Source organism: Myodes glareolus, chromosome 14 (assembly GCF_982192425.1).
Source record: "Myodes glareolus chromosome 14, mMyoGla1.1, whole genome shotgun sequence".
Classification (NCBI taxonomy): domain Eukaryota; kingdom Metazoa; phylum Chordata; class Mammalia; order Rodentia; family Cricetidae; genus Myodes; species Myodes glareolus.
This window is the reverse complement of record NC_142039.1, coordinates 26464321-26489427: the sequence shown is the minus strand read 5'-3', so window position 1 is coordinate 26489427 and position 25107 is coordinate 26464321. Positions and strand designations below refer to the sequence as shown.

Here is a 25107-nt window from a genome sequence, read left to right as displayed (position 1 = left end):
TCAAGCACGCAGACACAAGTATACACACACGCACACCACATATACAAGCAAGCATGCACACACAAGCATACAGACATGCGCATACATATGCACATGGGTGAGCATGCACATGGGCATGCACACGCAATACGCACACACATACATGTATACACACACACACATGCACAAACCAAACCATAATAATTTACAAGGTGTATAAACAGCAGGGCTATATAAACACGTTGTCCACTCAGATGTTTTCTGGCAAACATTTCAACTGTGACCCAGCCTGTTTGCAAACTGCTTCTTAATACAGTCAAAGAACCCAGGCACCCATGAGAAGGACTTGATGGTGACCTGCGAGGGCGATGTCAAAGTTGGTGAAAGGCATGACGGGCTCAATGTCAGAGACTTTCAGTGCTGGGAGACAGGAGGCGTCTTGAGGTTTACTTTGCTGGGTCCGTAATTCTAAACCTAAAGAGGAAAAAAAAAAAAAGTGAAAATGAAAACCAAACAACGCTGACTGAAAAAGTTTTAGGGTTTTATGCTCTTGGTCTATCATTCTTCATTCTATAAGATCCAAAGCGAGCCAACAAGGCCAAAGGGAGAGAGGACCTGATCATCAAAGCACATAGCCTGCCTGCCACACCGTGTCTAGGCCACCTGACGTCACTGCAACAGTCTGCAACTACCCCAGCACCCCAACTGCCCTTGCTGGTGTGTACTCAGGGCGACATATGAAACACTCAGCTATTTTTCTTTTTCCTTTCCTCTAATCAAAAGGTCTCCCATGGTAAGGACTGCAGTCTCTCATGGCAGTCAGACACCAAAAATACTGATGTAAACTTAATAAACCTTTTCCCATGGCCGGGCATCTTCTGACTGGACTTTAACCTAGAGGTGCCGAATACTGAAGCTCACGCCTTAAAACCCACAGCAGGAAACAACCATGAAAGGCACCAGCCCTGCCTACAGGAGAGCTCTGCGGAGACTCCTCTGGACATGAGCATCATTAGCTCTACTGTTAAGTTTCAACTTGACACAACTTGGAATCATCGGAAAGAGAGTCGCAATGAAGAACCATCGATTCAGGTTGTACTGGGCTATATCTGAGAGGGATTGACTTCAAAGACCTAATGGCGATAGGAAGACCTGCCCTGAATGCCACTTCATGAGCTGGGCTCTGAATTATAATGAAGAAAGCTAGCTGCGCACAAGCAAGCAGGCAAGCGGGCACGCGCGTAGTCTCTGCACTCTGATCTGGGATACGCTGTGATAGCTGCTCACGTTCCTGCCACCTGAACTTCCCTATAATGGATGGCCTGAAACTGGGAACTGAAACGAATGAACCATCATGCGAATTTTCTGATATGGCCAAATGTCATGGTTAGAACCCATCACGACATATCTGTAAGTCTATAGGTGTCAAAAAAATACCTTGCCTCTAACTACTATTAGGAGGAAAGGAAAGGTTCACTAGATTGTATGGAGGGTGGAGAACGTGCAAGCATTAAGACAGATGTATGGCATTTAAAACAAGCAAAACTGTCCTGTTGTCAATCAAGTATTGGGTTCCTTTTTTGGGGGAATGGGTGTAGGGGAAGACAGGCACAGTGGCTTTCATTTGAGAACTACTGATGTAATGAACTACATTCCCAGGCCTGCAGGCACAAGCCTATAATCCCAGTTACCCAGAGGCAGTGTTGAGTTTTTATCTCAAAATAAACAGTGAAGAGGTTAGAGACAGAGCTTAGCGGGAATGCATTGCCAGTTCACACAGCGCCCCAAGTTCATGCTCTAGAAATATCAGGCCAATCATGAGAAGCAGATGCATCACATCAAATCAAGTAAGCCGCATCACCCCAACCCCGCTGACCTTTCTGATAGATCTGCTGCTTGTCCGCCTGGGAGAGAGAATTCACCTTTTGCGCAAGCTTCTCCGTCTCCATTTGCGTTTGTTTCTCATAATATTTGTCATCCGGTTTCATGGATAAAGTCATCTTGTGCTGATTGTTCTGCCGGAACCATGGCAACAACAACCCAGATTAAAACACAATTGAGTGAAATTAAATCCAAATGAATTAGAACATCCAAGAGCAGCATGCACCTGGGTCTACAGTTCTGTTTATCCACCTCTCAGATAACGAGAATTTCACTAGGGCTGCCAGGCAGCTATGAGCACAGAGGCCATCTAAAACACTTGCAACCATATCTACTATATGGTCAGCATAGGAGCCATAGGTGCTATTACTACCACTGGGCCAACTGTAACCACTGTCTTTCCCAAAGTGTACATCTTGGTTGTAAAGAAAACCTGGAGTTTCTAATATAAATTATTTTAGAGATAAGAGAACTCAAATTTAATTTTTATCTAATACTATGAATTTCTGAAGGGTTAGAACTATATAATCTTTTGTTTGCTTTGAGACAGGGTCTCAGGTAGCCCGGGCTGCCCTCAAACTTTCTAAGCAGCCAGGGATGACCCTGGACTCCTGATCCTCTTGCCTCTGTTTCCCAGTGCTGGGATGACAGGCACGTGCTACCATGTCCACAATACTGAACAATTCATCAGTTTATAAAGTAAGTGAACAAAACAGATGTTGACCAAATATACAGGAAAAATAGCAGACGCTCTTAGCATGCTCTGTTATTTACCTCAGTGAAGCATGGGTATATGATGGTCAGCAAAGGGAGGCCTGTGGATTAGCATACAGTAAGAACTACCAAGAGTTGGATGCGGTGGACTTGCCTGTTATCCCAACACTCAGGAGGAAGAGACAGAAAGGCTGAGAACCTAGCCTGGATGTGTATGCCAAGACCTGAAGTGTTTATGAGGGGTATATACAGGACACAGAAATCATAGGTCAAATGATCATATTCCTTGTCCCAAACAATGGCAATTCTTATGAGAAAGCTATCCTTCAAAACAGGTAACAGTGTGACTCTCAGTAATTAAGTAGAGTACAACAGAAAATACACAGCCTAGTACAATTTGTTAGAAAGAAGAAATCAGGCATTGATAATTCACTCTATACTTGCCTATTACTGTAACGAACTAAGTCCTGAACATGCACTATAATCTAGAAAACAGAATTTAAGGCATGTAAGCACATGTATTTCTTATTACATATGCATACATTCACATACACATATAATTCATTAACAGAAACTTACAAAAATCGTGATCTTAATTTCACATTTTCAATAACTTCATATTTTTCAATATCTTGAACTCTAACTACCAAGTTATAAACAAAAGTGTCTCCAGTTTTCTTACCTTAAAATACTGCCCTACTTTTTCTTGTAAAAATTTTGGATTTTCCTTAAGGCACTGCCTAAATTTAGTCAACTGATTTCCCATCTGCAGGAGCTCCACGGGGTCCCCGTCATGATTCCAGCAAGAGGCTATATACTACAACAAAGAAATTTAAATATCCAGGCAGTGTTAGCACCTCAGAAAAACTAGGCGACCCCAGTAAGCACCAAAGGTTGACAGTCTATTATAATACCAGTGTCTACTTAGACACACCATGGTGAGGAGTGGGGACATAGTTCAGATTGTGCAGTCCTTGTCTGGTATGTTCAAGGCCCTGGGTTCAATCCCTAGTATCCCAAATCTATTTCATGTAAGAGCCGAATATTCCTAAACAGCCAATCAAGGGGCTGGGGAGATAGCTTAGATGATGAAGTACTTGCTGTGCAAGTGCACCCATTTGTACTTGAGCTCCAGGACCCATATGAAAAAGACAGAAGCCAAGCATGGTGCTACATGTTGGGAAGGCGGAGATAGGTGGGTCCCTATGGCTCATTGCCAAGCCACCTCACCTTCTGGTGAGAAGTCAGAGAGAGATCCTGTCTTAAGAAAGAAATGGTGGACAGTAGCTGAGGAACAACCTCTGATATTGCCCCCCTGGTTTCGACATAACACAGGCATCTAGATTCACAGACACACACCTTGACACACATATACTTGCACACTTACATACATATGCACAGGCAAACAAAAGAGAACAAAACTAACAGCCAATTAAGCAAGGTAATTAAAGAACAATGAAAAGAACTGGCAAGGCAGCTCAGTGGTAAAGACAACTACTGCTCTTGCAGAAGACACACGTTCAGTTCCCAGGGGATCCAGTGCCATCCCTGGCCTCCAGTGGCTCCTGCATGCACACAGCGCACATAAATTTTCATAGGCATTCACCCCTACATGTATATTTAAAAACATACTTAAAAAGAAAGAAAAGCTAAATTATAAGTATATTTGTAAATGATTTGAAACTAAATCATAAACATATTTCCATTTGATTCAGGATAGCAGAAGTTTCAAAGCTCAAATAAAAAATTAATTATCAATGTTCATCAATATATTCAGTACTGTTAAGAACTACAGTTCTGGGGAACATCATGGTGCACACCTGTAACCCTGCCATCCAGGATGCTGAAACAGAACTGAGCTTGGGCTACATGGCACGACCTTGTTTCAAATAAAAATAAAAATAAAATATATCAATTAAAAAAAACTCATGAAGAAAAATCAAAACGAAAAGGGAAAACAGAGGTAGCAACAAGATCACATACTGATGTCAGGGCCAGGCCAAAGCTGGTAGACTGATGCTTCATTTGGATTTCGATTTTATGAAGTAAAGCTTCAATCCGATCATCTTCAAATCCTTTCCTAAAAACACCCAAATTAACAAGTGAGATGCTGTGAAAAAAGAGGTCTCGGAAGCACACAGTGGCAGCGGTAATACTGAAACAATCAAACAGGTGATATATAAGGATAGACTATATAGGGAAGGAAGGAGCAAGGGGTGGGAGGGACATAAAGATGGGGGACAGCAAGAACAAATCATATGCACACATACACACCCATGAAAATGTCAGACCATCCATTACTTTGTACGCTAAAAAGATCCAGAATAAAAATCAAATATACAAATAACTAAATGGAAGCAACACATGTCACATGTTATATTGAGAGGAGATTGTCAGTGCTAGCAGTGGGGATGGCTCAGTCTCCTTCCCGCAGGACATGCATGAAGAAAGGACAGAAGCAGGTCACCAGGACCCTCGCACGTACTCAATAACTTCTTCGATTGTCCTGTCTATGATCTCTCTGACGGTCTTGACGTCTTTCTCGGTAATCCCTTGGAGGCCAACATTGAAGTAAGCCTCCCTTGTGTAGCCATTGTATCTAGAACACAAAAGCAAACAATGCATTAGGCAAGTACTTTCGTTTGTGATGTACCTTCCTGACATATCACCTAAAGACATCTGACTCAGGATCCCACTGAAGAATGCATTAAAGCAATGAACCAAAGCAATGCTCTCAGACACTTCTAGTAGATAGTCAAATGCACAATCATAGCCTATCTGCGGTATAATAAAATAATCCTAGAATCAGTAAACTGTTGAGTTTTACAATAACTTAGAATTTTAAGGAACACTTAATAATAATGAATTTTAAGACACAAAGTAAGAAGTATTGAGGTAAAATGCCAATAAATCCAGGCCTTGGAACACAGAGAAGCCTGTAATGCCAGCTACTCCAGAGACTGAGACAGGAGGACTGAAAATGCAAGGCCAACCTGGGCAAATCAGTCAATCAATCAAACTATCAGGTCAACCAATCAAATTAACTGTATCAATCATGTCAGTTTCCACCAAGCCAACAAATCACCTGCCCCTCAACAACATCAAATCCTATCCATAACAATAAGCCAAACCAATGACCCAATCAAGTCAATCAAATCCAACCGAAGAAATGCAACTTACCCAACGTCAGGAGAAAAGTCTGTGCCGAGTCCAGATTCAATCAAAGCTTTGTAAAAGGGGGAATTGGGCCCAGAAATCAGGAGGGAAGACAGAAGGTTCAACGTGAAGGCTTCAAAGGTGTCAGTGATGCTTCATGGGGGAAGAATAAGTGAGGGTGGGTAAGAAGGGAACACAAGAGGAAATTGCTGGTGGATACACACATACTCTTTCCTTTCTTCCTTCCTTCCTTTCTTCCTTCCTTCCTTCCTTCCTTCCTTCCTTCCTTCCTTCCTTCCTTCCTTCCTTCCTTTCTTTCTTTCTTTCTTTCTTTTTGTTTAAGACACGGTTTCTCTGTGTATCTTTGGAATCTATTCTGGAACTCGCTCTAAACGAGTTAAACCAGGACGGCTTTGAACTCATAGAGATACTATAGCCTCTGCTCACTGAGTGCTGGAATTAAAGGCATGAACCACCACCACCTGACCCACATTTTCTTTTTTAAGATGTGTGTGTAAACATACTTATGCGTGTTTGTAGCTGTTCACGTACACACGACACAACCTCACATGTCAATCATTGGGTGTAATTCAGCTTGCTTTCGCAGACAGGCTCTCTTATTTTTACTAGAAATTTCTGATTCTGCTAGGCTGGCTGGACAGCGACCTGAGGATCTGTCTATTTTCACCTCCCGCACTTAGATTACAAGTTTGTGTAACTATACCCAATTTTAACGTTCTGGAACTGAACTTAGGTCCCCATGCCTGAATAGCAAGCATTTTTGTGATGGAGTCATCTCTATAGCCCTAAGAGCTTTCAAAGTCACTCGAAACCACTCTTAAATTAGCACCTGCATCTCCAATCAAGCCTAATTTCTACTGAAGATTCTTGAATTTTTACTTTACTTTAATAATTATATGAGGTGGGGGAGCTCAGAACCATAAAATTGATTTGGTGTCACAACAAATGTTACCACAAGATGGCCTGCCGTGTCTTTTGACATACTGCAGGTTTGGCAACAGGACCATGTCAGCACCGTTAAGAGACGGGAGCCACAAGCAGCGGCCAGAGCTCGGGTGGGGTGGCGTAGAAGAGCTCCGTTCTTCCTTTCCGAGAGCTCTGAAGGGCATGAATCTGATGCTGCTCTTCAGCAAATCTCTAGCTACAAAGTCTTGTTTGTGGCACATTCTCCTGAGGATAACATTCACCGGGCACTTAAACCTGGAGCGGACCAGTGAACCCCCAAAAGCTAACAATTGAAAACAGCCTCTTTTGTGGAAGCATTTAATTTTAATGAATCAATTCACATTAATATAGACTAGCAGGGAGGGGAAGGTGGGTCGGCTGGTAGAGTGCTTGCCTAGCATGCACGAAACCCTGGGTGCATTTCCCTGTACTGCATTCAAAACCAGCAGTGGTGGCAGATATTTAGGAAGCAAGAAGAGCTGTACTTCAAGGTCATCCTTAGCTACTTAGCCAGTTCCAAGACAGACTGAACTACAGAAACCCTGTGTGAACATGTATAATATAACATTATATATAGGAACATTATATATAATAGAAACATAATTTTTCCTTGATTGTCTGGCAGAATTAATTGTCCCAACCCCATTTCTGATATTATTAAAAACTTGGCATTTGTTCTCTATTGCTAAAACATGCTGGATTCCTGGATCCTCCCACCTGTCCATTAAATCACTCCCAATTAGTGAACTATCATATCAAACCTTCTAATCCGCCTATTTTCTTACTGTCTGCCAGTATACATTTTACAACACGTACTTACTCTGGTAAGAGGAAGCTAACGCTGACAGTTGTTTGCTTAGAGGCGTCCGTAGCTAACGAGTCTGGGCCGCACGTTATATGGAATTCTCTCTGCAAAATGACGTGATACTTTAGGCAGGCACTGAGCACGGACCAGCCATTGGTCATCTGGACAGGCCAAACCCTTGGCAGTAAGTTAGCTTCTAACAAATAACCATAATCTCAGCCTTGGAAAGCGTAGAAACACTGCAGACCCCAAGGCAACTCTCAAAATCTTAGTACGACGCCATCCACGTCTTCGTTTCAGTACATTTAACAGGAAAGATAAGAACACTGACAAAGAGCGGCCGGGGCACTCACAGGCTTGTCCCAGTGCTGCTGGGCCGGCACGGCTGTACTTGGCTCCATTTTCTGAAATTTACTCAGGGCCTCATCATGAATTTGCTTCAGGTGCTGTTCCAGTGGAAAGTTGCCGTACGTGAAGAACCTGGAAATTCCAAGGAGCACAGCATCTTATTTGCTTGAAATGAACAGGAATCAACGTGGAAGAATTTTGCATGAGACGGAGGATGCAAGGTATATACCTTGTAATAATAACAGGCAACCTTCCCATGAATGGTAACCACATAGAGGGATTAATTTTCACTTTGAGATAGTCTAACCACACAGCACACAGGAGGACTTGGTGAAATGCAACAAAAATTATTTAATTTTATGTTGCACCTGCTATAAAGGCATTGCAAAAACCAAATAAGCTGCTATGGCACGCAAAGTGTATTAGAATGTATTTAAGACTGGCAGTTCAAAATAAGAAACTCATAAAATTCAGCATTAGGCTACAATTACCAAACTGCATGTTTTTAATATAATGTTATGTAATCATCATGAGAAAAGGCTACAAACGATAGTGGCAATCTTTCTTTTCTAATAAAAGCTGCCATTTAAAGTTCAATTATTAGCCTGGTACGGTGGCACAAGCCTTTAATCCCAGCACTTAGTAGGCAGAAGCAGGTGGATCTCTGTGAGTCTGAGGCCACCTGTTCTACATAGCGAATCTCAGGCCTGCCAGAGCTACACAGTGAGACCTGGTCTCAAAAGCCAAACCAAACCAAACAATCAATATGCACAAATGTATACATAACTAATCAAATGAGCAAAAGCACAACAAAAAATAAAGTTCAATTCCTATCATTTATTCACCAGACAGAGCACTTCCGTCTGCCAAAGACAACAGACAGAAGTCTTCCTGAGTAAGGCGAACATCAGTCCCGGAGTGGACACTATGACTCACAGTCTATATGTAACCCGGTCCTGGGCCAGGAGTTGGGACTCCGGCAGAGGTGACTCTAAAGGTGGTTTGTAGGCACTAAATGCTGCCGACTGACAGTTACGGCTGTAGATGTTGACAGTGATGCCCCAGTAGGGCCCATAGGAGAACTAAAGTGACACGGTCTTACCCAGAGTTATGAATCTGTTCAGCAAACACTTCGTCCTTCAATGAGAAGCTGCATTACTTAATGTAAGAACTGTAGGAAAGCAAGCAAGGCAACTATTGGTCCACCATCCAATCTCTACACCCCACACTACCTGGCATTGCTTGGGTGATAGTGAGTCGCATGGAACTCTTTCAGCTGCTCCCACGTGAGCTCCGGGATGCACAGCGGGTCCCCGCCCGAGACCACAGAGTACGTATGGTCAGGAAGAAGCTTGTTCTGGAGGTGCTGGGAGAATATCCTCTCATTGTCTGTCTTGAAATTGAAAAGAAGTAAGTTAATGAAAATGTAATGTAAATCAAACGCCACCTACGAGCCGCATGGGTGCAGTTTAAGTTAGCATTCAAGTTCTTCATAAACTGTGGACCCTAGGGCTGGCTCTCTTAGAAGCGCAGTTTGAAGTCAGAGAGAAGGGAATGGTGAGCAACTGATGGATGTACAAGAATTCGCTGGTCCGCAAACTATACAGACCCAAGGATGGTACTACCATGGATATCATGAATAAAATGATACCAACTGGAGTATAAAAACAGAGGCCGCAAGAATCAGAGATGGTCCTGGTATATATAAACATCCCATATGCTTCCGAAAGAGTAAGCTGGCCAGGGCAGGCCTTCACATTCTAGGTCGCTGGTAATGACACCTGGCCCTCCCACCACCAAAGGGTTCTGCTCTCAGTACTGACGCCACACAACTGAAGGTGTTAGAAGAATAATAAATAACCATACGTCTCCCATATTTCATGTGCATACACATTTCAAAATTTTAGAAAGGTGGGATGGTGGTGGCGGGGAGGGGTGTTGAGTGTTTAAACAACTTGGTGCAAAAGATTTATGACTTGAGTTCAAATCCCAGAACACACATAAAGCTGAATGTGTTAGTGACCCACTGTAAATGTAGAACTCCCATTGCAAGATGAGATGTGAGAAAAGGAAACTATGCAGATGTCCATGGGCCAGACTGTCTGGTGTGAAAAACAAGAGAGCCCACCTTAAACAAGGCGGAAGGTGAGCACCAACACCTTATGCTGCCCTTGGCCCTCCACATGCACCGTGGCATGTTAGAGCTTGAACTCACACACGAACAAGCTACATACAATTATTATAGAGATCATACAAATATTATAGAGATAATTATAATACAGCAGAAATGAGGAAGAACACTTACAAACACCCCTTTCATCTCATTAAAGACGACTCCTTTAAAGATCAAGGGAGACTGAGGGTCACTTGGATTCTCATGTTCTAGACGCCATCCTTCCTGCCTAAATAAACAGTAAGTGGATAAATAAAAAACGGTGGTGAGCAGAATATTAATGTCTAAATCAAACAATAATCCTTGCATACCAGAAGTCCAGTTCCCTCAAGCATGGGAAGAAAGTTGCATCCAGATACACTGAGAGGAGGTTCTGAAAATCTTTGGGATTTTGTGTGGAGAATGGATACATCGTATAATCGCTAGCTGGGGAAAAAAGAAGAGACAGATTTTAAAACATATGAAATGCCTCTGGAAATGCACGACTGTGAAGCGTCACTTCTTAACTCCCGTGGAAACAGAAGGGAAAACTCCACACTTGACATTCCCACCCAGCTCATCACTTGGAGCCTTAACCTTTCCTGAACCCCAATGTCTTCTCTGAACAGACACTAGCAAATTCTTCAGTGATCTTCCTTTTGCTTTGCTTTGATTTACTGCTTGACCTGGGATGCTCCACTGGTTTAACTGATAAGACTGATTGACTGATTTAACTACACAATCTTGCAGATGCTATAGGGCTACCTCCAAATTTGTTTTGAACTTTATCAAAAAAAAAAAAATCCCTCCCATCGCACTGTTCTAAAACTCCAATTTTCATTTACTTACTTGTTAATTGTGTGTGTACATACATGTGTATATATGTGCTTGTGTGTCTAGGTGTATGTACACATGTGCTTGTGTGACTAAGGAGGCCAGAGGTTAAGGCAGGTACTTTTGTCAATCACTCTGCACCTTACATTATGACAAAGGTTCTTAACACTGAACCCGGAGCTCACCAATTCAGCTAGATTGATTGGCTAGAAAAGACAAAAGCTCCTCCTGCCTCCACCTCTCCTGCAGTAGGATTGTGGGTACACATCACTGCACCTGGCTTTCACATGGGTGCTGGAGTTTTGAACTTGGGTCCTTGTCCTCATGCTTTATGGCAAGCACTTTATCAACCGAGCCACCTCCCCAGTAGCTAGTACTCCCATTTTTATAATTAAACCAAGATGTAGCTTTCCTAAAACAACTGAGCTTCTAGCATCTTCCACCTAGACCAGGGAGTAATAAAAATTACTCTACTATATTAAGGCCTCTTTTTCTCTTGGAAAATAATTTAATTCGCCTACTAAAATCTGACAGCCCAAACGTGGTTTTGATTCAGGACATCAGTCTTACCTGTGAAGGCATTCATAAATGTGGACAGTGACCTGTTGAGCATTTTGAAGAAAGGATCTCTGCATGGATACTTCTGAGAACCACAGAGGACTGTATGCTCAAGAACATGGGGGACTCCCGTGCTGTCCATTGGGGTCGTCCGGAACTGGACACTGAGGGAAAGGAAAGACGACAAACAGGTGAAGGCTTAGCCTAAGATTCTCTAACAGAATTCCGGAATCTGTGGCCACCTTGCATTATTAAAAAAATCATGCTCATATTTTAGTCTTTTGCTAAAGACCATAATGTATGAATCACTGAGTCATGTTGTAGAATTGCACTGTATCTAGATGATAGAATCTTTAGATGAATTCATACACTCTTCCTTTTTGAGAGGAGGTAGAAATAGATTCTCACTGTACAGCCCAACCTGGCTTGGAACTCACTATGTAGCTTAGCCCCACCTGGAACTTACAGGAATCCTCCTGCTTCTGCCTCCCTAGTACTAGGTTTACTGATAAGCCACTATGCCCAGAAAGGGACACTGTTCCGTAGCATTTCAGGACAGATGGCAGATGTGTTAGACAGAGACATTCAAGAGCACGCTCTTCCAAGGAGCACACACCTGAATAAGTTGTTCTTGTCCTCCCTCGCCAGGTGCAGGTATCTGGCGCCCGTGTTGTCATGGTTGAGCTTTACCGCCGTCAGGAATAGTTCAGGGACAGGAGTGACCTGAGAAGAGAAGGGCAGTGAGGACACTGATGCAGCACGGCTGCTTCAACATGCGAGGAGAGCCAGCTTCTGTTCTCGTGTGTGTGTGTGTGTGTGTGTGTGTGTGTGTGAGAGAGAGAGAGAGAGAGAGACGCACATGCGCGCATCCACACTCACAAGCGCACACGCACACATACAGCACCCTGTCACACATTCATATCAGCTGGTCCTCTTTCATGCAGCCACAAACCATCCATACTATGATAGCTATACCATTATCCTCTTTTCTCAGAGGGTAACCTGTCCACTTCCCTACAGGAAGTTCCCAGCAGTACTATATATACTCAGAACCAAGTCTCTTAATGAAAACTTCGGGGCCCAGATACACAGCTGACATGAATAAAGTCGGCTCTTGACACTTGTGTAATTCCAGCTGATTTCAGGTTTCCGAATTTACCCAAATAGATGATCAGTGTACTTAAAACCAGGAGATTCTGTGATGCCTGCCCAACCACAGCTCAGGGGAACTATTTTCAAACAAGAATTACCAGTTCTTCCGTGCTTCTCTTTCGTTTGAAACGTAAGGAAAAGACCACAGCATTCTGAACCAGGTCTTCATTACCAGCAACTTACACTACAACACCAGATTCCTCCTGTGGCCTTTCAGGGAGCTCACAGTGCGCTTACCCCATCGGTGTGACTCATCACGCCAAGGCCTATCCCGGAACCAGTGCTCCAGTTTCCCTGGCCTTGCTTATTTCCTCCTGCTTACCAAATTCTGGTTTGTGCTGCCGCTGCATGCGGCTTTCTAGTTTAAAGGCTCTGCCTTCTTGTACTTGCTAAATACAAGCACAGCACAAAGCCTGGGACCAAAAACTTGATATGTGGAATTTTCTTTCATATGTGTGTGTGTTTAAGACAGGATATATACAAGATAGGTTATTCCAGGTTGCTGTGAACTTGCTAAATATCCAAAAATGACCCTGAACTCTCCTGCCTCTGCCATTCACTTATAAGCATATGTCACCAAACAGGGTTTCATTTGGTGCTAGTGATCAAACCCATGGCTTACTGGATGCTTGACAAGCATTCTACCAACTGAGTGACATGACCAGCCCCAATTTTTCAATAATTACAATAAATAAAAAAGTAATATGAAGGTTTTAACCTAAAAGTAAAAAATAAAGACAAGAAAAAGAACCAGCGAAACCTATTTTTAATGTAAATCAAGTAAATACTGGTGTACCATCTCTGCTCTGTAATTCCAAGACAAAACAGCTACAAAGGGTTCTATGCAAGTCTAGAGGCAAGAATACTTGACGGCAGAGTGTGAAGGAGGAGACGAAGGGAAGAGCAACCAGCATCTGTTCTCATCACAGGGAAGGATCAGGCTTGGCTGCAGAAATGTCAGTGTGTCTGACTACAAAGGCCCTCCTCTGGTAGTGGGAATGGGGGTCATTTTCTAATATCTGAAATGATTGAGGCTTTAAAGGGTACAATTAAGGTCTGGCCATCATTTCATGTGGAAGCCACCTGGAGCACCTGCCATGAGTCAGGAAGCTTGCCAGGTCCTGGCGAGGCAAGGACAGAAACCGCAGTCTCTACTCTGAGAGCGCTCATCGGCCGGCAAAAGTACACCAACCTCGATTCATAAAGAATGTGGCAAGGCAGATGGGTGGGTGGGTACCTGCTTTACGGTGAAGCCGTGGATCTTTTCGCCCACTTTATACTGCAGAGCTCGTTCACAGGCTTGATCACTCTTCCCCCTCCAAACTTTGTGGTGTGCTCTGCGGAGTTTAAAGGAAGGGTCTCAGAGTTAGTGAACAACCTGGAAAGTTGTTTGGTTAAGTACCGCCGTGACATATATAAATAACCCCTCAGGATAAAGATAAATAAGTAAAGGGAACTTGTACCCTGAATCTTCCAAGATCTTGGACATTTCCAAAAGACTAGTTTCTAACTATGCTCCTTCTGTTTTAACAAAAGCACAAGGACTTTAAAAAAGACAGCACACAGCTATCATGTGAGCAGGCGGACATTTAGTGTAGGAATGTACATGGATAATCAAAAGAAAAAAAAGCAAATAAATTTTAAGCCTGGGAGAAATGACTACCCCCAAATAGATAAAGGGTTACAGTCTTGTCAGGGCAATTTTGACAAGGAATGATAACATCATTTAAAATAGTTCTTCTATCAAACTGTATGTTTTATGAAGTTTTCAATATTAAAATTTCTGATACATCCCTTTTAAAGGTTATATGTACAGAAGAAAAAGAAAACAACAATTAAAAACCAAAAAAAAAAAAAAACCAAACAAACCAAACCCCTAAACTCCACCAATTCAGTCATTGGGAGAATCAGTTGGTCATCAGAACAGGATCTGCAAGACAACGCTGAGAGACAAAAGGCTAGGTAGGATAGCCCACTCTCTTTATATTCTGGTAACTGCACTCACAAATAAAACTGCTGCTATCAAGTTCAAACACTCTTAACGCCCACACCCTCACAGAAACCCACACCCCCACGTTTTCTCATCTGGACTAACAGGACTTTGGCAGCACTATAAAATAAGAGTTTGGATCAGAATAAAAGTCAGACACTTTTTAAATACATCTTTACTTTTCTATAAATCGACTCACTACAAAATGTTCGACTCCAGGAGGCACAACTTTATGGAAACTGCAGCTTCTCGTGGAGCCCTAAAGGACTCTACCTCGTAACAAAAATGAGATGGGCGCAAATCTATTAATGAGAGCCATAAACTGTCTCTATTATTACACAGTTAAAATCCACATCAAAGCCTATCTTTACTTCAAACAGCCTTGGTAACTACACTCAGGACCACCCACTCGCTCTCGGAACACCAAAGGTCCAAGAAGGGAAAGTGGGTCAGGACAGTGCCCTGGACCTGGTTCCCCTTTGGAGTACCGGTGTCACCCCCAACTCTTAGGACAACAGCTTCTTAGGGAGAGCGTGTTCTTCCCCGTGCCGGAGAAGGCTCTGATGGACGTAGGAAGTAGGGGTGCATGGTTTGGGGAGCCCAGAAGAGGGTTTTTGGGTACCTGAGGCACCTGCAAGAAATTTTGGGATGCAGGCACTCCAGAGAGGGCTGTCACCCGTACCCAGGGAAGGCAGACACCCCGAAACCTCTTGTACCGGTCCCGCCCCTCCCTATCCGCTGTTGCCACCCGCAGTGTCTCACCCGCAGCTCAGTCGCTGTACCGCGCACAATCCCCGACGACCACTGAAGCGCCACATGGCATGTGACCAGCGTGGGTCCAGTGTGGGGACTGCCTTTAACCTGACGCACGGCGCGGGGCGGGGAGCGACCTCGAGACTCTTATTGGACAAGCGGAATGGAAATGTCGTCTGTAATAGGCTGGAGGGGAAGAAGGCGGTTCCTCCTGCCGTGGGTCGGAGCGAGGTTGGGGGCGGGTGATGGGCGGGCCGTAGAGGAGGACCGGTGGGAGGAGGACGAGAAGGAAGCAGAGCTGGGAAGGGACTTGGCGTGGCAAGTGATAGGGGGCTTTGCTGAAAAGACCAATCCCAAGCAATAAAAGCGGGGCATTAGCTAATGAAGGGCGTGCTGTGGGTATGGAACACAGCGTAGGCAAGTAGGGGCGGAGCGTGTGCTGGCGAATGGTACTTGGGCGAGTTTGCGCCTGGCTAGAGGAGGTACTGGGGGGAAAACGTGCTGATGAGGGGGTGGAATTTTGGTAATGAGGAACAAGTCCTAGACAGATAAGGTGTGGGTCAGGTGCATGTGAGAGTTGGGACGTCGCAAAGGAAGGACCTCGCTTTTGCAGTTTATGGACCAAGTAGGTGCAGATAAGGGATGGGGCGTGTGCTGGTGAGCAGTCCTAGCGAAGCACTGCGCTTTAGCACATGAGGGGGCGGAGCATGGTGCCGGACTGTCTGGAGCAAGGTGGTGTGAACCCTGAAATTCTCTTTGGCCTACTCAAATGAAGCTGCGATGTCGCTTCACTCACCAGAGTGACTGGTGAAAAAGGTCCAGATGGGTACTCATACAGTGTATCAGCCTCTTGGAGTAGTGGCTTCAAGGATGCTACATTGGACGTTAGCCAGGTCCCTAACTCCACGATGTTACCATTAGGAATGGTCTCCTCTCAGATATTCTCCAGCAAACCCTTAGACAGCTCAGAGCTCCAGCAGGGGAACGTGGTCCACTGTGTCTCTTCTCATTTCTCTGCTCTTTTTCGAGTTTAGAAAGAAGACACTGGTGTCTTAGGGTGTGCAAAGTCCCCATAGGCCCCTCTCAGAACCAAGAAACCTAAGGAGTTCAGTGCCTGAGTGGGCAAGGTTCTCTCCCGTGATTTGGAAGAGACATTCGGGGTTCACTACACTTAAGAAGTGTTTGGGTGGGACTAGGAAAATGACATGACACTTCAGATCTCAATCTCTCTATATATTTCTAGTTTTTCGAGACAAGGTTTCTCTCTGTAACAGACCTGGCTGTCCTGGAACTCGCTTTGTAGACCAGGCTGGCCTCGAATTCACTGAGACGCGCCTGTCTTTGCCTCCCAAATGCTGGGATTAATGGCGCACCACCACCGCCCGACTTCCAGACCTCAGTTTCTTAAGCTTTCATTCTTGCCTTCACTCTTCTTCTTGCCCCTTGGCCCATTCACGAAGACTCCCACCTTAAGCTACTCATCTAAAGACAGCTGCTAACAGATGTGTAGACTCTATTTAAACATGTAAAGCCTCCAGCTTAAACATGGAAGGTGATATACTGTGCTCAACAGCCATAGACTGCAGCTCAAGTACCTTCTTGCTGACGAACCCAAATGAACCTTGACTAAAGGTGAGAATAGGAAGCTATGGGTGCCTACAAACACACTGTGTTCCTTTCTTCTAAGGAGAAGTGGAGTGATGCATCTTAATGAGGCTTCACATCGACTCTGTGATCTCCAGGGAGACAGCTGGGTATTATTAACCCTGTTGTGAAGGCTCGGGAATCAGAGGCTCTGGGGTATTATGGTGTTTTCCTCTCTCTATGGAATAGATACTATATAAATCCAGTAATTACCACTTGCTAGTCTGTTCCCACAGGACACAACCTCACCGAGGATAACCTAGATGCACACACAGTCAGAATTTACAAATACTTATCCCGAGCAGCATTTGACCTAATATTAAGATGTGTGTAAGCTAAATTATTATTAACAAAAACAATTGCCGGGTAGAAATGAAAACCATGAACTCTAATTTTCAATATTATAAAATGCAAGTTCTATATCACAGTGCAAATCGTTATTTTTAAGGCTAGCAGTAAGTTATTTTTAGCATTATCGGTTGTAACCTAGGGGGATAATCAAGTGAGTATTGGGGTTCTAGAAGTTTGTTTGTGATGCCACCAGAAGGTATGGGAATCCTGACTCCAAATACTGGGAGAAAATGATTTTGACAGATAATCAATCCCCAAAAGGAGGCATTAGGGGTAGGCTCTACTTCTTTATGTTATGTCTCTGTGTTTTACCCACACAAACACATGCATGCACGCACACACGTAGGCAGGCAGACACTCAAAAGAAAAATAATGTGAAGATAAATATGACAGTTAGAATGATGCTTCTATAAGCCAGGAATGTCAAAAATTTCCAGCCAGCCACCAGAAGCTAGCACAGGCCCAAGTGTTCTGGCTTAGCCTCAGAAGTGACCAACTGCAGACACTTTGACTTGAGAGCCATCCTTTGGTATTGAGCATTTGGTGGTTAGAGATCATCATCCGGAGATTCCATAGCCTCTCTGGTCAAGAGGACAAGTGGCTTACTGGAGATGGAGGGCCGCTGGAGAGGGGTCTCATTACTCTTTGCGTCTGGCCTGAGCTTGGAGAGCAAATGCCAAAATATTGACTTTAGTTTTAGCTCTCTCCTCTCTTTTGGATTTGGCCTGTAAGCTTTTGTTGGTGAACACTCAGTAACCAATTTAACAGAGGAGTAATGGGTTTTTAGTTTAACGTTTGGGGATAACATTTAAGTAAAGTTTAAATAAAAGCCAACAGATTTCTGAATAAACACCTATTTTAGTAAGACCCAGTTTTTTTTTATTTCTCTTCTTTCTTTCTTTTTTTCTTTCGAGACAAGAGTTTCTCTGTGTAGCCTTGGCTTTCCTGGAACTCACTCTAGACTAGGCTGGCCTTGAACTTACAGAGACCTGCCTCTGCCTCCTGAGTGCTGGGATTAAAGGCATGTGCCACCACCATCCAGCTGAGTCTCAGTCTTTTAAGTAGATAAAAGTTTAACAAATCTAGAATAAACACACATAATTACCTTGAAAAAAAAAAACCTAAAATCTTTGTTCTTTGGGTCTATTCTTGTAAATGTTACCGTGAGCAGACCTTGGGCAAACTTTATTGTTTTCAACAAAAGGCAGATTTGAGTTTTATGTGAGTGACCTGGATTTTGACCTGAGGAATTTTAATAACATTTACTCCCGACACGTGAAACATCTTTGATTTATCTTTGGCCGACCTTTTGTGACCTTTGTAATATGCTTAAGCTTTCTGGGTGTGCACTCCTCTTTTTCCATTTTGAAAAAGTCCAGCAATTTTATCTCAGGTCAAAATCGATTTTATTATATAAAATTGTTTCTTACCTGAAATATGCTTTCTTTCCTTGTTAACCTTTCTTACCAAAACTGTGTCCTCATATTTATACATGTTTGACACACTCCCCATGCTCACTGGTTTTGTTTTACTTTGTAGTATTATGAGACGGAACGACATAACAAAGAAACTTGCAGCGTTGATGACGACACTAAGTCCAACTTCCAGTGTTATTTTCTGTCTGTTGAATATTGTCCATGAAGACATGGAAATTAGGAGCAGCACAGTGTGGCAGGACACACCACACCAATTGTCTCAGAACTTAAGAGGTGGAAGCAGGAAGATCAGGATTTAAGGACAGCCTCAACTAGATGGTGAGTTTGAGGCCATTCTGCACCACATGAGACCCTGGTGCTAAACCTGCCCCAAATAAGTTAATTTGAACTTACACACCCATGTAAGCCCAGCACTGAAGAGGCAGAATATTGTGAGTTTGAAGTCATCCTGAGACACTAAATGAGACCATATAAATAAAGGGAGGAAATGGAAGAGAAATATAAATTAGTTTGGTTGATTAAATTTTCTTATTGTTTCTAAATATGTTCATGATATCTGTTTGCATATAATGTATGTGTGCACATATTCATGTGTGTGTGTATTTGTGTTATTTGTGGAGGCTAGAGGTTGCTGCTGTATGTCTTTCTCACTTGTTATTTATTTTTTGAGACAGAGCCTCTCACTGAACCTGCAGCTCATGAATTTGGCCAGACTAGAAGGCTAGCAATCCCTAGGCATCCTCGGGGCTCTACCTCCAGAGATCACTGTGCCTCATTCTATTTCAGGACCAAACATTTCAAGGCTAATTTTATTTTAAGAGTATCAGATCATCAACCTTAATTCTATCTAAAACATCCCCACCCTCTCCCTCCCTGCCCCTTCCTATCATCCCTCTCTTTTTTCTCTTTTCTGTTCTCCTCCTCTCCAGTACTGAGAATGAAACCTGGGACCTAGGACATGTTAAACAAGTACTGTCCCACTGAACTATATTTCTAACAACCATCATTGCAATCTTAACTTGCCCTGGCTTTGTAATCATGGGTTCTTGGGATAAGGATGCAGACTTATTTGGGTACTATTCTGCAAAGCTAAAATAAAATCTGTTTCTTATGAAATACAGGAAGATCCTTTATAAACAAATATTAGATTCTAGGCGTGTTGTAGTACGCTTGTAATTCTAGCTCTTAGAAGTTCGAGGTTTGTTAATGCAACAACAGTAATGTATTGTTCATTTGTTGTGAAACAGATTAATATTCTAAAAAAGTAGTCTTTGGGGAGTTATGGAGATGGCTCCACTGAGTTTGACTCCCATGACATAAAAAGCCTCATAAGATGGTGGGCATCTGTAGGTGGTGGAGGCAGCTCGTTTGTTTCCTGGCTGCCCAGACCCGCAATAATCAAACAGAAACTATATTAATTGCAATACTGTTTGGCCAATAGCATAAGCGTATTTCTAACTAGCTCTTACATCTTAAATTAACCCATGTATATTATTTTATATTTTACCTTGAAACTCTTTGTTTAGTGGTAAGTTTCCCAGGCATTTGACTCCTTCAATGGCTACATGATGTCTCTCTGACTTTCCTTCCTTCCTTCTCTATCTGCTTGGAATTCCTGCCTTACTCTACTCTACCCTGCCTTAGACCAAAGCAGAATTTTTCATTAACCAATAAAAGCAACACATATACAGGACTTCCCATACCATTTCCCCTTTTCTGTCCAAATAAAAAGGAAGGTTTTAACTTTAACATAATAAGTAAGATTACATACAACAAAACAGTTATCAAGCAAGAATTACAGTTATAATATTTATATCTCCTTTTTCTTTTGTCATAACTAAGGAAACTATAATTGTCTAGTCTTCAGTTTCACCAAAGACCCCAGAAGGATATAATATTACCTAAATTAATAGGAAGTACAATGAAAGAAACTTCCAAAATTCTTGAATTGTCAGAGATAGTCTGCTGGCTGGACAGTTACCCAAAGTTCATTTGTAGCGTTGAAGCATCCATATTCAGCCTACAGGCCCATAGTGCCTGGCAGACTTTTCCATGAAGCAGGAAATTTGAAAGACTGTTTTGCCTCTATTGGTAGTTTGTCAGCCACTTTCTTCTAATGTCTGGAAGATTCTTTCATGAAGTAGGAACACTGAAGGACAGTCTCGTCTTCATTAGGCAACTTCAGCAGTCATTTTTCTGTGGGTCCTGCATGTCCAGTTTATACAGCGTACCATCAAGCAGTCTAGGCAAGAACAATTTCTTGCCCAAATGGCTAACCAACTTCATAAGGGATGGCGGGAAGGGGGCTATTCTCCATGCGTCTCTTCCTCATCATCTGTCTGGCTGTGGCCGTTTATGACAGAGGAACCAGGTCAAATATGTGCTAGGTCCTCCAAGCCAGGACTGAGAGATGGTAAGACAGTGTCAGGGCTGATGTCACAGGAGCCTGTGCTCTGCTCCAAGGTGGTGATGGTCGTGGTAATACTGGGTGGAATGGGATCTTCATCTTCATCCTCTAGGAATGAGCCCTCTGGGATGTGACTGAAAGCCTCTGCTGCCAGGCCAGCTTTGCCTTCAGCGTCCTGATCCTTCAGAAGATGCTGTCCAGGTCCCGTTTCATGTCCATCAAGGTGCAAGTATGGTGCTGGAAGCGCTTGCTCATCTGCTGCAGCCGCACGCTGGACAGATTGTTGAAGTTCAGAAGCATCTCATTGGTCTTCTCGAAGCGGTTCAGCATGTTCTTCTGGGCCAGGATTATGGCATTGACATCATCAGTGTTCACCATGCTGAGGAAGCATCCACAGAAGACCCTCAAGGCCAAGTTCGGGGGGTCCATCTCTTTCTCCTCCACCTCCGATGCCTTTAATCCCAGCATTCTGGAAGCAGAGGCAAGTGGATCTCTTGAGTTCCAGGTGACTCAAACCTGCACATCTGGCGGCCTGGCTCGTGCTTCCGGGATCTACATTAAATTTTTAAATGAACTACACAAACACAATTCCTCAACCAAAAGCAGAAACATACATATAATAAAATTGACCTTAAATTTGTATCAATAAACCAAGATCCATACCAATGCAAAGTATTCATCTCTATAGCATATCCCCCTTTAAATGTAAACAAACATTTATAAATAACCATTTAGAGAATTTGGGCATTGTTCTCTAGACTGCTTCCTGCTTATTTGGTGCACTGTTAATCAGGTCTTTCATGGGGTATCCTGTGTGGCTGACCCATCTCAGCCAGCAGTCCTGTGCTGTCATGGATGTTGGACTGTCTGGTCCATTGCTTCAGGGTGTCTTCTTTGATCAAGCCATATTAGCCTGGAAGGAATACACAGGATTTCATCCTCTGTGGAAACAAAAGCCGAACCTCTTTTCCAAAACAACATATGCTTAGACCCAAATTTTGAAGTCAAGATACTTTTAAAGTATGTATGTTGGTTTAGCTTAATAGCCTGTACAATAAAATGTCTCTGTACTTAGTTCATTCAAAGTCAAAAAATTTAAAGAAACCACAACAGTATACATAAAACATATTCTCTGTATATTCTATCTTTATGTGGCTTATTTTTTTACTCCTTTAATCTATGACTGTATGTACTCTTTTTCTTTAAAGACTTTGCTTTTTTTGTTTTAAAAAAATTACTTCTTTTTATAACGATTTTTCTCTCCCAAGCCTATGTATATTTATCCAACACCATGAACCATTTAGAGGTCTTTTTGTTCTGAATCTGTCTTTACTGTGTACACATCTGTAATTATTTTCTGACCAGGAGCACTTTTTTAAAAAAAAAGTTAAGCGGGCATAACTAGGACCAACTCTGTTGTCCTGCTTGTTGATTCTGCCCAGTCCAACATGGCAGAGGTATGTTCATTTTCTCTGAGAGTCATGCACATTGCCCCAGCTTCAGGATTGTAGTGGGGCCATGTCACCATTAAACAATGTGTAACATGCTGCTCACAGGCCTCATTTAAGTGCTTGGTCTCCTAAAAGAGCCAGAGTTGTTCCTCCAACTAGCACGAACCAGGAAGCCCTCCTCTAAAGAAACTGCTGCATCCTTCACTGCCAATGCTGAGTCAGGAAGACCCCTCTTAAAGGAGCTGTGTGGCCCCTGCTCACTGCCAGAAAAAAAAATGCCACTAAACTGTTGTTTGTGTGTGTGTGTCTAGAGTTCCCTTGCAAGCTCTATTAGGTTTTATGTGAATGTAGTCAGCCCACATTGGTGCACCATTCTGTAGGCGGAGTCTGCTTCTTCGTTTCCCGACTGCCCAGACCTGAAATAATCATGCAGAAACTATATTAATTGCAATACCGTTTGGTCAGTAACTTCAGCATATTTCTAGCTATCTCTTACACCTCAAATTAACACATTTCTATTATTTTATACTTTACCACGAGGCTCTTGATTTACTGGTAAGTTCCCTGAGCATCTGTCTCCTTTGGTGGCTACATGGTATCTCTCTGACTCAGCCTTCTTTCCTCTTTTATATGCTTGGAATTCCTGCCTTATTATATTCTGCCCTGCCTTAGGGCAAAGAAGCTTTATTCATTAACCAATAAAAGCAACACATAACAGAAGGTCTTCCCACACCAAACATCTGTGATCCCACAACTTTGATGCTGAGGTTGTATATGACGATAAGTGTCCCGTGCTACCGTCTCGCCAGCAAGAATGACGCGGGACACTTAGGATTCTTTTGCAGTAAAGCTTTATGCGTCTTGAGAGGGAGAGCATAAGCTTACATGGCGGAGACTCCGAATGAGGGGAACCCAGCCCTTATAAAGGAAACAGTCCTCGCTTCTGACGTGTCATTCTTGGATTGGTCCACTGCCCATTATCCCAGATGATGCCTCGGGAGTAGGCAGGGACGCAGCAGTAGAGAGTTACCAAGCACATGTGCTGGGATTAAAGGCGTGTGCTACATCACCTTGAACTCACAGAGATCTGCCTGTCTCTGCCTCCCAGGCATTGGGACCAAAGGCGTGTACTACCACGCCTTGAGGTCACAGAGGTCAATCTGCCTCTGCCACCCAGGCATCAGGACTAAAGGCGTGTACTGCCACACCTTGGGGTCACAGAGGTCAATCTCTACCTTTGTTCCTTGAAGCAATGGAGAATGTGGTCCGGCCCTCCACATATCCCCCTTTTTTTACTTTGCAGAAAGGCAGCTCCCTCAGAAGGCAAAGATAGAGGTCGCACTTCCCGGAGCGAAAATATTACGATGGGCTTGCACGGAATCTGCCCCTAGGTTCATGACATCTGGAACCTATCCGGCCTGCCCTCTGCCATTTTTCTGGGAAAGGGAATATATGACAGGAAATCCTTATGCAGGACGACATATCTCTCAGAGAGGGCCATTCTCTGTGTGATGTTCTTTAGCTCGACAACCTTCAGGGCTAGCTAAGCCAAGCATTCCACCCTGTGTAATGGACCATTGTCCTAGGGGTGCAGGAGCTGGTTGGCATAAACCTTATTGCTTTGGCATAGATAACCATATATCGGTAGAGGCCCCTGTTTCAGGGCAGCCAACGCTTGTGCAATAACCACTTTGTCCCTATGATTTTGGGATTTGAGTCAGCAGACCATCCAGAGGAGAAACATTAATCCATAGCATAGGACTGTTTTAAAACATTTCCATCCCCACCCATTCTTTGAAGTAGGGGAATGAGAGACATGGCCCAGGACTGGAGTCCTATGGCCAAGCTTATAAATCATCTCTAGGATGGTAGGGAGGAGGCCCAGAGTCTTATTGGTTGTAAAAAATCGAGGAGACACCGCCATCCTATGGCTGACTGGTAACAGCTTCGGGAAAGCTGAGAGTGTCCTCCATCGGTACTCTGTCATCCATCCGCAAAATGGCAGGAGGAACAGCAGCCAGGTCCTCAGGCGAATCCGTGTGTTGTGGATCACTCTTCACTGTTTGGGTCAATCGCTCTGGCAGCCAGAGTGGGCTTTCTTGATCCTGTGGGAAGACACAAACAGCTCCCCTGGATCTCAATAAGATGGGATCCGGGCCTTTCCATTCATTAGAAAGCACATCTTTCCATTTAACCAAATCTTTGGGCCGCTGCGGATCCGAACAATGTCGTGTTGGAGCATTTTGGCCATTATCATCCAGATTTAAAAAATTTATAATGAACAGAGCCATGGCAATGGCCATTTTTGGCGTTGGGGGTAGCTCCTTTATTATTCCCCCTTTTTTGTTTTTAATAAGAACTGGTATCAGTATAGGCCATGTCCTTGTCATTGTTTAGAGGGTCATCCTTGTTATTTTTTTATTAAGTTTTTTAGTTTAATTTTTTATAAGATAACTAGATAATTGTTTAATAATTAGTCATTGTATCTGGGATCGCAGGGGCGCAATTCTCCAGCTGTATCAAGAAGTCT

The 25107-nt window shown here is 43.3% G+C and overlaps 1 protein-coding gene and 1 pseudogene across 1 annotated transcript in view; both read right to left on the bottom strand.

Annotated features, from left to right (window-relative positions):
• Window positions 1-15406, bottom strand: part of Pitrm1 (pitrilysin metallopeptidase 1) — a 30965-nt gene extending 15559 nt beyond the window's left edge. The window contains exons 1-15 of the mRNA XM_048460903.3: window positions 15298-15406; window positions 13783-13882; window positions 12010-12116; window positions 11406-11557; window positions 10334-10448; window positions 10155-10251; window positions 9082-9242; window positions 7855-7981; window positions 7517-7605; window positions 5755-5883; window positions 5060-5173; window positions 4558-4654; window positions 3257-3391; window positions 1856-1994; window positions 337-453 (exon numbers count right to left, since the gene is read on the bottom strand). Of these exons, the coding sequence (XP_048316860.3) occupies window positions 337-453; window positions 1856-1994; window positions 3257-3391; window positions 4558-4654; window positions 5060-5173; window positions 5755-5883; window positions 7517-7605; window positions 7855-7981; window positions 9082-9242; window positions 10155-10251; window positions 10334-10448; window positions 11406-11557; window positions 12010-12116; window positions 13783-13882; window positions 15298-15353 (1735 nt within the window). The 5' untranslated portion in view covers window positions 15354-15406. The remainder of the gene's footprint in view (window positions 1-336; window positions 454-1855; window positions 1995-3256; window positions 3392-4557; window positions 4655-5059; window positions 5174-5754; window positions 5884-7516; window positions 7606-7854; window positions 7982-9081; window positions 9243-10154; window positions 10252-10333; window positions 10449-11405; window positions 11558-12009; window positions 12117-13782; window positions 13883-15297) is intronic.
• Window positions 15407-20745: 5339 nt separating this feature from the next.
• Window positions 20746-21655, bottom strand: LOC125417656 (kxDL motif-containing protein 1 pseudogene; annotated as a pseudogene).
• Between the last annotated feature and the right edge of the window lie 3452 nt (window positions 21656-25107).